The following is a 17,693-nucleotide window of genomic DNA, read 5'->3' on the forward strand; positions in this document are numbered from 1 at the left end:
AATGAGGGAATGTTTGGCTATAGACTAGCTTCATTCGTGCTTCCAAGGATGGGCCTGATGGAAACGTCACATGGCTCCTCCTTGTTCCCAGCTGCAGCTGAGCCAGCTCTGCAGCCAGGAGCCAGTTCTGACAGCCCAGCACTGGGCTAAGGGGCCTGCTTTAGTGCAGGGGGGTGCCCCTCACTCTCACCAGGACTGTCCAACTCTCCGGCCCCTGACTCTAGGCTCCCATCACTCCTTGAATACAGGACTTAGGCCATATTGTGCTTTAGTGCCAGCACAGCAGCTTCTCAATAAACATTAGGTAAATAACTGAATAATACTTTCCACTGTAATCTGTTAGTTCACTCTGTGCTGGGTGAAGGAGGGAGGGGGAGTTTTTGATGGAGGAGGAATACCCCAGCGGGGTGGGGGGCAATTCTTTGAGAGGGGCAAAAGGGATCATCTTCCAAAAGCAGTATTCTTTGGTAATTATCATAAGGCCCCTTAAGAAAGCAATTTCCAAGACGATAGACAGACATCTAGTAGAAGAAAGGGCTGGTGTCTCAGCTTGGGCTGCTGTATTGAATTAACACAGACTCGATGGAGGAGGGGATGCTTAAAGAACAGACTTCTGGAGGCTGGCAGTCCATATCAAGTTGCCAGCAGATGTGGTGTCCCGTGGGAGCCCACTTCCTGGTTTGCAGATGGCCATGTTCACATTTTGTCTTCACAGGGGAAGGGCAGAGAGAAGGAGCAAGCTCTCATGTCTCTTCTTAGGAGGGCACAGATCCCATTTGAGAGGCTCCAGCCTCCTGACCTCATAGCCTCCCAAAGCGTCCCCAGTCTCCTAACACCACCATGTGGCAGGTTAGGATTTCAACACACGAATTTTGAGGGAGGTCCACAAACATCCAAATCTACAACAGCTGGCCATCAACTCATCTGGCAAAAGAAAGGGCAGGTAGAAAGGATGAAGTGGAGGACTATTTCTTGCTGAGTGTGGGAGAACCCTACACCTTACATCTGTACTGGTGAGGGCTCGGGCTCACCTAGCAGCGATAGGGAGGGCTGGGACATCCCTGGGGTTGATCCCAGGACAGAAGAAATTGATGGATGTCTTCCCTTGGGAGAGATGTGACCCCAGGCAGTTCTGCCTTGGACATCTCCCCAGGCAGTCCTAAGGCCTCTCTCCAGGGCACTGCTGGCCCCTGGGGGGTGCATCCATGGTCATCACTTTTGGGAGCAAGAATCTGATTGGCTCACCTTGGGTAGCACACTCCTGGACTTTGTGTTGGGCAGACAGCCTCTCTAATTTGTGAGCCCGCTGCAAGGGCCCTTGAAAGATCACCAAAGGCTGGTGGTAAATTCTAGTGGTTCTAACTGATAGTCCCTGACCCAAGATCAATGTCTGCATCACGGAAGCAGGGCAGCACACCCCATGTGGACCGACGGAAAGATTCACCCCACGTATGGAGCGGCCGCCCCAAGGAATGAAACACATTAAACGACACCCGGGCATATAGTCAATTAACTAAAAATATAGAAATGGAGCCAAACATGGGAAGAAGGTAAGCCTAAAACATTATAAAAATAGCATTTTAAGGTAGCAAGGAAATTATTTAATAAATGGTCTTGGGATGGTCGTGTGCCATCTGGGGAAAAACACTTGGATTCTCACTTTACTCTGAACTCCAAGTTGGATTCCAGAAAGAGCAAGAACAATTATTTAAAAAATTAAGTTATCAGAATAAAGATGGGAGATTTCTGCAGTCTTGGCCTGGGGAAGGCTTTTCTAAGCATGTCATGAAACCCAGACACCAAAGAAAATGTTAATAAGTTCATTTGCATAAGGATAAAATCTTCATGGCAGACAACAGCTAAAATTCACCAAGTGGTTGTCCTGTGATAGTTAAGACCTGCTACAGGGGCAGCCCTGGTGGCTCAGCGGTTTAGCGCCACCTTCAGTCGAGGACATGATCCTAGAGACCCAGGATTGAGTCCCACATCAGCCTCCTTGCATGGAGCCTGCTTGTGTCTCTGCCTCTGTGTGTGTATGTGTCTCTCATGAATAAATAAATAAAATCTTTTTTTTTTTTTAAAAAAAAAGACCTGCTACATATGCCACGTGCTTGGTAATATATTCGTTCATTTACCCCTTAGAACAATCAATGAGGTCAGTACTTTTATCTCCGTTTCACAGACGGGGACAGTGAGGCACAGAGAGTTTAAGAAACTTGCCCAAGACGTAAAGTGAAAAAAACCCAAGGTGTGGTACACACTACTGGCATTCGTGTAAACACAGGGCTTAAGGGTAAAGACGTGATTTTGCTTCTATATACAGGAAATATCTCCCAAATGATAAAAGACTGGTATGTTTATCGCCCCCTGTATGGATGACTGAATGGCAGGAAGCAGGAGTGGACAGGAGACTTTTCACTTACTCTCTTTGGTACAAACAAATTGAAAGCAAAAGTGGAGACAGCGAAAGTACAAAACCAGCCCCCAGAATTCAAAGAGGCTGGTGCCTTGTTGTGCAGACACACAGCCCTCTCCCGGGCCCCAGCGTGCTGGTGCTGCCACAAGGAATAAGTACATTCTGTTCTGCGGGAGCTGCTTAAGGAGGCATGGAACCAGGAATCGGGTGTAGTTACTCTTTCTTTACAAAGTGGTCAGATAAAGCACTGTTTGTCCCACTTATTTGTTCTGTGCCACTTAAACACCTGGACAGTGTCCTGTCTTGTTTCACCTGTTGGAGACTGCACAGTTGCTCCCCGCAGGCTCCACTCACGGAGCTTCCAAGCAACCCGTGCTCAAGGACACAGAGCCTCCTGCAAGGGAGCTCCTTTATCCCTTGCCCCATGTTGTGTCATGCATAGGCCCTGAATAAATGTTTGTTGCATGAATGAATGAATGCTAAAACTGGGCTGCATATGGTCAATGCACAAGTGAACTGTGTTCCCACCTTACTTCTCTGCGTGTGTCAGCTTCTGTTGGAATCCCAGACAGAGGGAGGGGGTGGGGAGTTAGCCTGCCAGCCCCCATCTCCCGTTTGCCTAGAGCTGCAGAGTCTACATCAGCCAGAATTATGTACTCAGGTTAATTCCTACCCCCTCCAGGCTCCCTGCCCCCTGCACCTAAAAGCCTTTCCAAAGGCACTACCCAGGGTCACATTGATGGAACACAACGCCATCAAGTTGAGAGGTCCTTTCCATCAATTGTTGTCAATCCACAGTGTTTGATTACACATCCACGAGCTGCCCCCCCAATCCACAGTGCTTCCATTCCACTGCAGAAGGGGAGCTGCGTTGCCCATGACACGGAAGAGCATCCTTTGGGGGAGTGCAATTCTAACCCAAAGAGGAAATAGTCATTATTAGGAAAGTAGCTAACAGCTTTGAGAACTTTCTTTTTTTTAATTTTTTTTAAATTTTTATTTATTTATGATAGTCACAGAGAGAGAGAGAGAGAGAGAGGCAGAGACACAGGCAGAGGGAGAAGCAGGCTCCATGCAACGGGAGCCCGACGTGGGATTCGATCCCGGGTCTCCAGGATCATGCCCTGGGCCAAAGGCAGGCACCAAACCGCTGCGCAACCCAGGGATCCCCAGCTTTGAGAACTTTCATGTGCCAGGCACTGCGTTCAGCCAACAGGCAATCTCTCATTTCATCCCCTGCACAAACATATGAGCTACTAAGGTATTACTATCAGCCCCATATCACAGATGTGGAAACTGAGCCTAGAAGCATTGAGCAACTTGCCTAGGATCCCAGATGTCATAGTCCAAGTTACACTGACATATCTTGACTACTTATTGTATGCCAGACTTGCACTGTCCATTGATACATGCATTGGATGTTTTAAAATTAATTGAAATTAAATAAAATTAAAAATCCGATTCTATAGTCGTGTTAGCCATGTTTTGCACTAGTCTAGTGGCCATTGTACTGGACAGCCGTTGTACTGGACATCTCCACCATTACTGAAAGTTCTTGGTCTCAATACTAACTACATCCTGACACAGCTATCAGGTGGAGAGAGTCCCAAGTCGCAGGAAGGGACTCTGAGATCCTGATCTGACTCTGAGTCAATCCCCAAGCTCTCCCAGCCTCAATGCTGGACCTCAAGTCAGTCTGACTTTTAAATCTCAGCTCTTTTGTCTACCAGGCTCCACTTTCCACCCTGTAGGAAGCAGTGAGATAACAAATCAACAGAGAGTTCTGATTTGATGATCTGTTAGGGAAAAAAAATCATGTTTTTACCAGGGATTTTTGAAGAATATTACTAGGGGAAATAAACCAAGCTACAGGCATTTTAGAGTAAATATGGGCTATTGCTGTTTTAAAACTAACTTGTTGCTTTCTCTGCAGAAGTATCATTGCCTTACCCAGGGCTGACACACACTTCCAGATTTTCCAAGTCTTTTGTAGGTCTTCAAGCATAAGGCTTTATCGGACACAGTTAGAGGGATGGCTCCCTGGAGGGACGAGGAAATAGGGGAAGGGGAGAATTCTTTTGCCAATTTAAGAAAAATCCGCATTCATTTGTCAAACATCTCAAGCAGACCCTATCCACTTATTTCTACTTATTCTGTCTTGAATTTGAAGGTGCCAAACTCCACATGGGCACCTGGCATCCCATCTTTATTTACTTTTCACTTGAAATGGACAGGTTAAAACATAGTCCAAAACCAGAAACGAAAGCCAAGATACTTGGAGCCTCCAACATAGGTCTTTTATATTGCCAATTCGGTCTAGAGTCATATGCTTTAAACATCAGCTTGTGGGAAGACAGAGTTAATGTTCTGTAGTGAAAAATCAAGGAATTGACTACGGACTCTCCCTGGCCTGTGCTCCACTCACTTCCAGGTGGGCAGGATCCTCCACAGAGAGCAGTCCTCACTTGCATGCTCTATCTGGAGGACTTTCAGCAGTATTCTTTTTAAGAGTTATTTATTCATTCATGACACACAGAGAGAGGCAGAGACATAGGGACAAGAGGGCTCCCTGCAGGGAGCCTGATGCGGGACTCGATCCCAGGACCCTGAGATCACGACCTAAGCCAAAGGCAGCTGCCTGACCACTCAGCCACCCAGGCATCCCTGAGCAGCGCTTGTCAAAGGGGGCTATACTTAGAACCGCTGGGAGCTTCGGCAGACCTAGCAAATCAGAAGCCTGGGGGTGGGACCAGGTGTCACTATTTGTAAAACTGCCCAGGTAACTCCAAGGAGCAGCTAAGATGAAGCCAGGGCCCTGCTCCTGGCCCCCATGAATGACAGGCCCGGCTCTCCCTCACTAACATGGGTGCTGACCATCAAGGAAGTCAGAAGGGCTCCCACCTGCTCTCCTCAGTGGTGCATCGCTGGCTGCGCAGGTGTGACGGAGAAACCCCACCAGAACTGAAACCAGGCCTGGTGCTCTGGCCCATCCAGACCTATGACGTCAAATCTCTGGTGCTGGGAGGTGAGGAGGGGGCTCTATTCTTTGTCCATAAAGAGAGGAGTCGGGCTGACAGGTCTACAACAACCTTTCTGTGTCCAGATGATGTGATACCAGAAGAGGGTTCAGAATGAGGTGAAAACAGGAATGGAGAAAGGGAAGGGTGAATAAAAAAGAAACCCACCCAACTGGCTACCTTATTTGATTGCTTCGAACATTTGGTACCTGTGTCCATTGCTGAATACACAGGACAGGCACAGGGGAAGGGCTGTGGCATTTGATGGATTGTGAAAAATACTTTGTCACAAAACATTTTGTGACCTTGTTGCAAGAACGTGGGTTCAGTGATCTGCAGAGATGGGCCCCGGGGCATGGGGACTTTCATTTCCCCCGCAGACATCAATCTGTCCTCCACTGGTGCTCCTCTTATTCTTCAGAAGCAGCAAGAATCGAGTGTTATCTACTCTGAGCTGTTGTGGAGATACCTTTTGTCCACCCCAGGGAGGGTGCCAGCAGAGACAAACACAAACAGCTGAACGTAAACTTTTCCCCGTCGATAGGCTCTGTGGTCCAGGTGAGGCTGCGGGATGCCCTTGTTGGTTGCCATGGTGGCCACAGGGGGGCGATGTAGCCCAAGGTTCTTACTGGCTCTGTAGGCCTGTTCATTGATTGCAGTTTGGAAAGTGTTTGAAAAACTGGGTACCAGCGTAAGAAAGAGAAACGAAACCAAATTTGACTGTGTTTTGGAAAAATACAAGCCAGACTTCCATAGCGAGTTTTACTTAAAAGTGAAGGATCTCTGGAAATGCTTTCTTGTTTCTGCCTTGGCACACTCAAATCTTGGGTTATGGGAGGTCTCTGCACCCTGAGGGTAAGCTGGTGAGTAGTGAACAGGCTGTGAGTGGGAGCAGTCAGGAAGTTCACGGTCACTCTCCCGCTCACATCTCCTCTTCCAGCCTCCAGTGTAGCCAGAGGTAAGCCCTGTGTCTTCATCAGAAGGTCAACACTAAAAAGTCGATGTTTATGTATAGGACCGTGTCCTCCTTCCACTGGATAGAAGAGAAATAACTTGATTTCATCCTAACAGTGGAGAGGCCAATGCACTTTACTCGAACTGGAGGTGTTTAAGCTAGAATCTTGGAATACAAGTGTGAGTAGAATCCAAACTTATGAGTTTGCACATTTTCCATCCCTGCCAAGGACATTCACTTTACTTTGACTTTATCCATGGCACAGATATGACCCCCTCCATGACTGAGGCCTCTGGGCTGGGGAGTGAGTGGAGCCAGAACCGGAAGGTCACCATGAATCCCAACTGGTTTGTCAATCTAAGGGCTGTGGCAGAGGAGGGTGGGCAGTGGAGGGTGCTGCAAAGTGAGGAGTGCAGGGATGATGGGAGTGTGCCCTGGACTCTTCTACTCAGATTCAGCCGCTTTCTGCCCTTCCTTGGGTCATGCCTCCTCATGATAAGGGGTGGAAGGCAATCCTTCAGGTTGTTGAGGAAAAGCCAACCCCTGTGACAGTTCCCGCTATCCATGTCTTCTGCTCATTCCACTGACCTCGAGGTAGGATGGTGACCTACTCTGGAAGGTAAGAACCTGAAAACCAACAGGCTCTAAACTGTGAATGTGACTGGACAGGTCACCTTTTCCTGGAGTACCTGTCGTCTCGGGACAAGAGGCATGTGTACAGAAATCCAAATGTCAATGACAAATGCATTGTCATCACTGCAATTACAGCCGAGTTTTGGGAAGGGATTTGAAATGAAAGAAAAGCAACCTGTGTAGTGGCCATCCTCATGCATCATGCATCTGCAATTTAGGATGACAGAAATGACCAGGCTGTGACATTATGTCTTTTTCATTGTCAAACACAGACAGCTGGCATGTGCAGAAACAGGCATCAAATTTCTTCTTCTAATATGTCAGATATTTGCTCGGGAAGTAGAATTAAGTGAAAAATTTAAACATTTTGAGTGTCCATTGCTCAGAAGCGCTACCCTTAGAGGCAGCATCCTCAAATTATTCTGGCAATTTGACCCAGGGAAGAATTAAAATTAAAAAATAATAAAATAATAAATAAATATGTATTTTAATATATGTAATATATTTGTAAAAGTGTATATAGAATTAAACTATCTAAAAATTCATATGCTAAAAAAACAAAAAAAAATTCATATGCTAGTCTCTAAATGTGCACTTCACTGAAAGAGCAAGAATATAATCAATTATTTTAGAGGTGGTTTTTATTAGGTAAAGATTTTCTTCCAAGCAATTTGTAACTCTCTATGTACATAAGATCATCACATACATGTATGATATATATCCATACACAAAAATATCAGAATGTCTTTGAGTTAACCCAGAGGCCAGGGTCATATGATACTTACACCCTTGAAACAACCTTAAGAGCACCTCTGGTTGCTCCCCATTGACACCCATGCCCTCCCATTTCGTATTTCAGAGCTTGAGGAAAGTCCGCAGCGCCTCTTATGATTCTGACACCTTAAACTCTTGAGCGACTCTCACTCCTTTATGATCCATCACCTAATCTTTTCCAAATGGTCTGAGCTATTTCCTAGCTTCAAAACAAACTCAGGCAGGTACCAAATAATAAAAGTAGCAACAGCAGAACATAAAGTCATGACTCTGTCTCTGACATGAACGTATCCCTTAGTGTTTGGGGACGATTTGTCTTGGAGATGGCGGCTGGAAGGAGTGTCTAAAGCCACCACACTCAGCCTGAAACACAAAGGTCCACAAGCTGTGCTTTTTGTGACTGATTAAGCGGGAGGTGGCCTGTTTCCAAATCAATCTGTCCCTTCTGCCCTCAGCCTACTGAAAAAATGTGTATGTCGTGGTGAGTCCTGGGAGGCCAGAAACGTAGTTATTCGGGCTTCCTTCTCTATGTCAGGACCTCTTAGTTTAATGTTTATAAAGCTCTGGCGGTTCATTAACTATGCAATCAGCCTTCACCTGGAAATCATATTGGACCTAAAATTGTTCCTGGACCTCAGACTCACGCATTCATAAATCTAGTGTTTCCAAGCCTCCCGGAGACACCCCGTTGTTGGAGCTGGGCTGGAAAGGACAGCTCTGAGGGCAGGAGCAGCCACTCAGACAGCCCAGGTTCTGTCTACAGAAGGCTATGTTCAAGCTCACAAAATCAGATCCTTCCTCTTTCACCAACCCCTCCTGGTTTTGACCTAAACCTCATCCTCTTTCCATGCTTGAAGTCTTCCTTAGGGCATCTCCAGTCTGCATGCTTGATGCCTGGAGGTTCTGTTTGTCTCCTCTCTGTCTCTTACCTCAAACCCAAATCCATCCTAAGTTCCGCTCTCACCCTACGTGCTGTGAAAATACTCTCTGCTTCCCATCCCTGGTGCAGGGATGGACCTACATGGAAGCCTCCTCATCTTACCTGCATGTTGTTGGTTTCCCTGTCCTAAATTGTCACCTTTCTGGGCCATCCTTTGGCCGTGCAATGAACTCACTGCAATGGCTGCTGGGATACTCTCTGCTCTGGCTTTGACAAGTGGTGCTGTGCATGCTTCCCATGGTCCAGGCTTACCTTCCCTGCCCAGCCAGTGCCAGTCCTTCCACTGCCAAGCCACTCCAAGTGTTTTGGGTCTGCAGCCTGGAGCTCAGTTTCCCTCCCCTTGCCCAACAGAGGATCCCCTTCTCACCAAAGAAGCTTTCCCAGTTCTCACCTGGTCCTGAACATCTGTGGAACTTACCAACCACACCTTGCAGGGCAAATTGCACTTAGATGTTATTTCCTAACCCATCATGACAAGGACCGACAAGGACCTGCTTTAAGCCCATTTGCAACCTGTTGCCTGGAGCAGGTATGAAACTATAAAATATATTTCTTGATTAATTTTGTTATTTTTGTTTAAGCAACCAAACTCAAGAATCAGCAGTTCTCAGAGGATTTTTTTTTTATAAAGAACTTTTGCAATGAAGGGAGATTTGCCAATAAATTGATGTGTGTGGTGGGGACATGAGAAGGTTGCTATGTCATCAATGTATATCAATTTGACTCTCCGGAAGCGATGGCTTCAAATGATCTAATATACTTAAAAGAGATGCCAGATGGGTGAATGAACCTTAGACCCTAGATGACAGTAACTTCCTTTTTAAAAGCACTACTCCCACCCCCAGGCTGTGTACAAAAACCTAGTCCAGGTCACAAGGCGACAGAGATTTCCTGTTCCCCGGTGGATCGAGTATAAACTGAGCTTACTCTGTCGGGGAGCTCTCCCTGGAAGATTGGGCAGCATTTGCAGAAGCGTCTGGCAATGTGCTTTCGGAAAAACAAGGAGAGATACCTTCTAAACTTCTCCCCGACGAAAGCATAGATGATGGGATTGATGCAGCAATGGGTCATCCCGAGGGTCTCTGTAATCTGCATTGCTTGGTCCAGCCTGTTGGAGCTATTGCAATTATTCAGGCCAAAGAATTCCTGGAAGGTGCTCAGGAGAAGGACGATGTTGTAGGGAGCCCAGAAAAGAAAGTAAACAATCATGATCACGAAAATGAGTCTCTCGGCCTTGTGCCTCTTCTTTTCATTTCGACAGCGGAGCAGGGTCTTGAGGATGGCCGAGTAGCCGATGATCATGACAAGCAGGGGCAGGATCAGGCCCAAGACACTCATCTTCAACGCCTGGAAGTTCTTCCAGAAATGGTGCTGACTGGGTGGGAAATGGGGGCTGCATGTAAAACGAGAACCCTCTTTTTGGGATCTGGTGAAGATGATCCTGGGGAAAGAGGCGAGCACGGCCACCACCCAGGCGATCCCACTTGTCACCACCCCAAAGGTGACTGTCCGGGCTTTTGAAGCAGACACAGCATGGACGATAGCCAGGTACCTATCCATGGTAAGGAGGATGATGAAGAAGTTTCCAGTGAAGAAGCCTATATAATAGAGCCCTGTCAAAATTTGGCACATCTTATTTCCAAAGGTCCACTGGTCTGCAGCGTAGTGGGCCCAGAACGGGATAGTGAGAAGGAAGAGCAGGTCCGAGATGGCCAAATTGAGCAAGTAGATATCAGTCATGCTCTTCAGCTTTTTGCAGTCTATGAGGATGAGGACGACCAGCACGTTGCCCACGAAGCCAAAGATGAACACCAGTGAGTAGAGCGGAGGCAGGAGCCTGGCGGCGATCTGTCTCACATTGACCTTCTGGCAGGGCTCTGACGTCCCATAATCAATGTCATAGTATGGAGTGGATGTTTGATAATTCATTTTGCTTGACCCTGTGAATAAAGAAAAAGTGATCTTTTATGAAGGCCTAGAAGGTACCGAGCAGTCCATCACGAGCACAAATTGACTTAAACACGAACAGGCGCTCAACCTTAGTATAATGATGTCACCTTTCACGGAGCTCCCTCGTTTGGCCAAACAAAGGACTTTTGCAGGAAAGGAGGGGATCACCACTAGCATCTCTACTTACTAGACAGAGAGCATGACTCTTGGGGAAATCCACAAATGCGTTGGCAGACCAGATAAAATCTAGTGCTCTGTAGCCTCCGGGAGCAAATGAAGCTTTGATAACAATTTCAAGAAATTGACTCAGGTGCTGTCCAACACTGTCTTACAACCTATGCTGCAGTGACCTTACAAGAGCATCACCCCCAGTGTGCTAAACCATTAGTAGTTCCCAAAAGCACTCTGGGCCAACCAACGTTCTGAGCATCACATCGATTCATTCAATTAATCCTCAATGTCACCGTATGAGTCAGGTCATGTAATTGTCCCCATTTTGCAGATAAGAACCTCAAAGCACATAGAGGCTGAGTAACTTGCCCAAAGACACACAGCTAGGAAGCAACTAATGTCGAATGCAGGCAGCCCGTGCTCTTACCCACCAGCCACCCCATCTCTCACTTGTCAGTGAGGTTAACAGCAGCGCGGCATCACCAGCCTGGTGTCTCGGCATAGTCATGATGAAATGGGCTGAAGCCCAAGTCCCCCGAGAAGGTGGCAGGAGCCGGCAGCCAGCTATAAAGTCCAGACTGCCAGTCTCACGCCTGCTCTGCATTTTTTTTATAGTTCCTGAATTGCAAAGATTTAGAGCTCCCACACATACACGAGAAATGGCCAGGTGTAAAACGTTTCATCCGCCACCACATTCTGGGTTTGCTCAGCCACATTCAGGACCTGGCTTTGCCTGGTCTATTGCAGTTCCATTGCTTGGCTGAGAAGTTTCTTTAATTTATCCCTGTGGATCTCAAGTCCCCTGGACCTCAGATTAGGCAGGTAGGAGAAACATACAGGAACTTTTATCTTAAATTCTGAGACAAGACTCCCACACTAAATATGCTATGGAACTGATATATTAAGGGGAAACTTTATTTGCTATTTGCAGTTGATATTAATTTGGACAATTTTTAGCTTCTCTCTTTTTGGGGGAAACAAACAAACAAACAGAAGGGGAGACTTACTTACAACTTCTGCTTGGAAACACATTCAGAGGGCATCCCGCCAGGGGTGGGGGGGTGGGTTTCAGTTCTTCTTACCAGAAGATAATCTCAGCCAAGATTTTGGTCAAGAATCATCTCTCTTGATAATCTTTCTTTTGAAGGATGAAGCTTCTCCTCTCTCTCTCTCTCTCTCTCTCTCTCACTCACTTTTTCTTTTCTTTTTAACATTGCTCCCTTTATAATTTTCATTCACAATTGTATTTTGTATCTTCGATGTTATCACAGTCTAAAAACTCATTCTAAATTCTCTTTTCTTCTCTCAAAGATTATGTTTCAAGATAGCTCTAGAGGCACCTGGTGTTTGTCTAATGTCTTCTATGGGTTTCCTGTAAGCCTGTTACTCATCATAGAAGCTGAGCTACCTAAAAGGCAAAGTAGCTGAAAAGTGACTTACCAGGAGGGTTCTCGTAGGGGGACGGATGTCTCAGCTCCTCTGACCAGCTGAGCTGTGCAAATAAAACATATAGGCAGCATAAAAGTAGGAAATGCACAGTTTCTGCAGCAAGGGGGAGGTGGAGTTTTAGTGAATAAGTATATTGCCTGGCAAAAAAAAAAAAAAAAAATCAGAGCACAGTTCTTCTTTTTCTTGTTTCTTCAATTGAACTTAAAATAAAGAAGACTAAATTTCTGGACTGAACGTTGACTCATCAGCTTCCTCATTACGCTATTTTCTTTTGTTTGCTGCTCATCCAACTACACAGAATCTGTTAGGAAATAATGATTGAAGGATATTAGAACTGAAAGAACATTCACATTTATTGTGTCAAAATCCCTCATTTTGCTGAAAGAAATTGCTGCTTCAGAGGCCAATGATTTATTTGTATAAGACCACAGGGCTTATCAAAGGGTGAGGCTACACAAGAGAGATTCTGGTTCTCTTAATATCTGTCCTCAATCAAAGCCACGGAGACCAACTTGAAATTGAGATAAGAATGCTTCCCATTAAACCCATGGTTGCGTTTACCCCCTTCGCCTCCCCCATCCTTGTGCCTACCCCAGCTCACACCCATACCCCACCCCACCCCTGGTACTATTTTTCTCTGCAAATGAAAACAACTGGTTGTCTAAAGAACTTTATTTTATTTTATTTTATGTTTATTTAAGTTCAATTTGCCAACATACACTAGAACACCCAGTGTTCATCCCATCAAGTGCCCTCCTTAGTGCCCATCACCCAGTCACCCCACCCCCACCCACCTCCCCTTTTCCAACCCTTCGTCTGGCTCCCAGAGTCTCTCATGATTTGTCTTCCTCTCTAATTGTCTCCCCCTCAGTTACCCTCCTTTGCCTTAGAGTTAAAGGGCTTCCATTGTAGGTTCACCTGTGAGCTAAACATGTTGCCCATCTTCCTTGGGGTCGTGGGGCACGTCATTACGAACTTCCTCCACCCAGTTACTGTTTTGCAGCCCTCCAAACCAGCAGGCATCCATGAGTGCCTGCACTATACCAGAGATACAGACAGCACAGATCCTGCCTCCAAGGACACAGTCCATCTGCAGCTGTGAGAGATTGTCCACATAAAATGAGCAGCAACTGGTGGAAGAAGAATGTCACATTCAGAAGTATATGACAATAGCACATGCAGGCACATTGAACTTTCTTGGTGGTTGGTGACTTATCTAAAAACCTCAACTATTGACAACAGCTGAGAACAGTGGAGAACCACCCTGGGCCTCAAGAGCGCCCTCTGGGGTCTTCTACTTCCTCCATTACAGAATCGGAAGCATGGGCTTGAGGTCTAAGAGAGGGCAGCGGAGACCACAAACCCTGTGGAGGCAGCATAACACAGGGTGAAGCACGTGGCCTCTGCAGCCAGATGGCCCAAGCTTGAAGCTCTGCCCTACCCTCAGCTTTCCCATCCGGGCAATGGGCTGAATAATGGGTTTGTGGGGAGGGGCACATGGGGCAGCCACACCCAGAATTTAGCACCTAAAATCTACTTGGTAAACATCAAACTCCTAGTCACTCGTGATCCTTTCCTGGGGAGAGTTTATTTGATAAAATTTCAACATAATTGGTTCCCAGGGTCCTTGTCTAGAGCAGAGTACTATCAGCAGCCTGGAAGCTTCAGGGGTGAAGCTAGGGACTGGTGCCTGGAGAATAGAGGAGAAGGACATGATGGTTGGGGCAGCCATAAAAGTGCAGAAACAGCCCAGCAATCAATAACCACCCATCCAGGGGCGTGCGTCTGTTTTACAACAAAGCCCAACAACCGGTCGTCATAAACAGGACAGTGAATCATGAAAAATATCTTTAAGTTCATCCTGCATGTGTAAGTCAGGAGGCAATGATTAAGAACCCAACTCTGCAGACATGCTCTGGGGTTAAGTCCCAGCTTCATCATATTTCACTTGACTCTGAATGAGCTTCCGAAACTCCTCAAGCCTTAGTTTTCTTATCTGTAAAACGGGGGGTGGGGGGGGACACACACAAAAAAAACACAAACACAAACCTACTTGATAGGTCTGTGGTCAAGATCAAATGATATAACAAGGGTAGGGTGCTTCACAGATAGAGGCCCTCCGTGGACTCTCTAAGGATGCCTTATATTTCACAGAATTGTGGGTTCACACAATGGATAGCAAATAAATCCATATAAAATTTTTTAGAAAATAGGTGGCATAAATAGTTTTGATCTTCTGAAGAGCAGCCTTGTGTTCACTGGTGGTAATGTGTGTAGAACTCTTAGATACTGCTGGATAAATGTTTCATTTCTGTACGTGACAGCAACTGGGTTTTTCTTTCACCCCCAAATTGGGTTCTGGGTGTCCCTGGTCAGGGCATCTGAGGATGTGATGGCATGCTTGCCCTTAGAGGGCAGTATGGGGTAGTGGTGCTAGCTTGGAGTCCCAGAAGGTGCTGCTGACTCCCTGTATGCCCTTGGCAAGATACTTCCCCTCTCTGAGAGCTTCCATATCCTCACCAGTAGGGTGATGTGCTAGACCTGGGGATCTCCAAGGCAGCTCCTCCATTCAATACTGGATAACTCTGTGGCCAAGCGGTTGGGACAATACAATACAAATTGGAGGGGAAACGAGGTGAAGATTCATAGACCAAAACATGGAAGCACAGCTTAGCGGGTGTGTCACCCTTTTCGGGTTTCTGGGTCCAGAGGTGGATTCAGGTCACCTCTAGAGATGAAAGTTCACCTCTAGGAGGTGAAGTGAAGAAGTGAGGACCCATGGGAACTTCTTTAGCCTTGAATCAAGGAAACATTTCAGCCTGGCATGCCAATGCCTGAGTTTCTTGGTCTCGGATTATCTTAAGACTTTCCTCCTGTTTGTAGGGCTCTTGTTCTCCCAGGAATGGCATTCAGAGTCCCCATTAGAAATGATCTTTTGCCCTGTTTGTTGCTCTAGACTCCATGCCCATATTGGAGGATGTCTTGCACCTACCCTCCTTTTGGAGAGCTGGCCAGTCTTTGAATAATAGCTGCTCAGTGTCCAGACATTGAATTCAGGCTGCACAGATCGCTCCACTCTTGCAGAGCATCAGCCACGGGATGGGGGAAGATATTGGTTCTCCTCCTTGGGTTCAGGGGGTCAACTTCGTGAGCATAGCTCCTGCTGCCTGCCACATGGCAGCTCACACACACACAATCCGGCCTGCCTGAAGGTCAATGCCAGGCAAGAGTGAGATGTGCTGTGTGAAGATCTTTTCGTTTTTAAAACAAATGTCTAATAAAACCAACACACGCTCATTGTATGGAGTTGGGAAAAACAGAAAAAATGGAAAGTAGGAAGAAAAAATCAGACACATTCTCACAATCTCAAAAGAATACTTTTTAACATACAATGTGCTTCAATCCAGACATTTTCCCATGTATACTTTTTTGCTTAATTGTTCCCACACATAAACCAGTTCTATATACTTCCCTCTGTCTCTCTCCAGTATGGGGATGCCTGGGTGGCTCAGTCAGTTAGGTGTCTGCCTTCTGCTCAGGTCTTGATTTCGGGGTCTTGGGATGGAGGTCCATGCTCAGCGGGGAGTCTGCTTCTCCTTCTCCTCTGCCCTTCCTCCCACTCTCAATCCATCTCTAAATAAATTTTTAAAATCTTAAAAAAGTTAAAAATATAGGCACTTCTCCATGTTATTAAAAAGTTCCCTAGGGGATCCCTGGGTGGCGCAGCGGTTTGGCGCCTGCCTTTGGCCCAGGGCGCGATCCTGGAGACCCGGGATCGAATCCCACATCGGGCTCCCAGTGCATGGAGCCTGCTTCTCTCTCTGCCTCTCTCTCTTTCTCTCTCTGTGACTATCATAAATAAATAAAAAAATTAAAAATAAATAAATAAAAAGTTCCCTATATAATTGTTATCGTTACTTTCATGCAGGTAAAATTGTTTTCTTTCTTTCTTTCTTTTTCTTTCTTTCTTTCTTTCTTTCTTTCTTTCTTTCTTTCTTTCTTCTTTCTTTCTTTCTTTCTTTCTTTCTTTCTTTCTTTCTCTCTCTCTCTTTCTTTTTCTTTCTTTCTTTCTCTTTCTTTCTTTCTTTCTTTCTCTTTCTTTCTCTTTCTTTTCTTTCTTTCTTTCTTTCTTTGTTTCTTCTTTCTTTCTTTCTTTCTTTCTTTCTCTTTCTTTCTCTTTCTTTTCTTTCTTTCTTTCTTTCTTTCTTTCTTTCTTTCTTTCTTTCTTTCTTTCTTTCTTTTCTTCCTATGGCAGTATAATTTAGATGCAGCTAGTGCACCAATCCTAGGTACACAACTTGGTCAAGTTTTGATATACATATACTCACATAACCAACCCCCCCACATCAAGATGATAGAGAATCATCCTGTCACCCCAGAACGTGCCCTTGCACCACACCCAGCGGTAAGGGCTGCTCTGACTTCTATCGCCACAGATCATCATGTGCCTCTCCTTTAAATTTATATACATGGGATCATAGACGCTATTCTCTTTTGTGTCTGGCTTCTTTTGTTCCATATAATACCATAACCATACCTGACAGAGTTCTGTTATTAGACATTCATGTTCTTTCCATTGATCAGGATTATGGACTGCCTATGTATTTTCAGTGCAGCGGGCAGTGCTCTGATACCACACCAAGGAGGATGCTCCCAGTGTCCCCAAAGTCATCTTTTCCAAGACAGTCAGAGAATCCCCATGGTCCACAAGAAAGAGGAAGAATCCCTCTCGACCATGAGTGTCACATTTGGTCACCTGTGTGCCTTAGCAATGATGCTAGGGGACATGGCTCCCCTTGCCTCTTAACCTTTAGCCTCAGATAGAGTTCATGGCAAGTGGGGCTGGAGACCATCATGCTGTCTTCTCTACCCCCAGTGTCTCTGTCCTCCAGGTCCTTTCTGGAATGACCTCCTTCCCGGCCTCTGCACCACAACCCCCAGGCCCTGTGCAAACCACCAAACCAAGTAGACATTTGCGAATTGTCTACCTCCTTGCTACTTAGCTGTGTCCACATGTGGTGGAAACCCTTTAACTCATCTGGGAAGTCTGTTCTATGCATTTTGGGTATTTCTTTCAAATCAGTGCCCAGACATGGAGCTTTTGCAATGAAGTGCACTGATTCAGGTGTGCAATAGGCCCATTGTGACTTCGGATTGGATCCACCTGACCTCTGTATTCAACTCTGTGCAAAACAGGATATCATGCAGGACCTTTCCTGTTGCCCTAGAACTGGCAGTTATGGCCTGAGGCTGAGGGCAGAGAGGTGTTAAGCACCTTAGAGTTCTAAGGAAAACCACTGACACCTGGGGTCACACATCTTCCTAGAGGTTTCCTAGGGTGAAAGAATCAGCTCTGTGCCCATGGTTGCCATGTCAACTTCTCCCACC

General features: G+C 46.1%; 1 protein-coding gene across 5 annotated transcripts; it reads right to left on the bottom strand.

The window, feature by feature from the left end:
* Positions 1-7,644: 7,644 nt before the first annotated feature.
* LOC144290186 (C-C chemokine receptor type 5) lies at positions 7,645-12,450 on the bottom strand. Of its 5 annotated transcripts, none has more exons than XM_077859163.1 (2): positions 12,297-12,450; positions 7,645-10,675 (listed from the first exon to the last, which is right to left on the bottom strand). In XM_077859163.1, the coding sequence occupies exon 2, from the start codon at positions 10,662-10,664 to the stop codon at positions 9,606-9,608; it is 1,059 nt and encodes a 352-aa protein (XP_077715289.1). In that variant the 5' UTR covers positions 10,665-10,675; positions 12,297-12,450; the 3' UTR covers positions 7,645-9,605. The 5 variants fall into 5 exon arrangements, with proteins under 5 accessions (XP_077715289.1, XP_077715290.1, XP_077715292.1 ...); XM_077859164.1 differs by lacking the exon at positions 12,297-12,450 and adding an exon at positions 11,939-12,282; XM_077859166.1 differs by lacking the exon at positions 12,297-12,450 and adding an exon at positions 11,288-11,427.
* Between the last annotated feature and the right edge of the window lie 5,243 nt (positions 12,451-17,693).

This window comes from Canis aureus, chromosome 19, assembly GCF_053574225.1.
Source record: "Canis aureus isolate CA01 chromosome 19, VMU_Caureus_v.1.0, whole genome shotgun sequence".
In the NCBI taxonomy this organism is placed as follows: domain Eukaryota; kingdom Metazoa; phylum Chordata; class Mammalia; order Carnivora; family Canidae; genus Canis; species Canis aureus.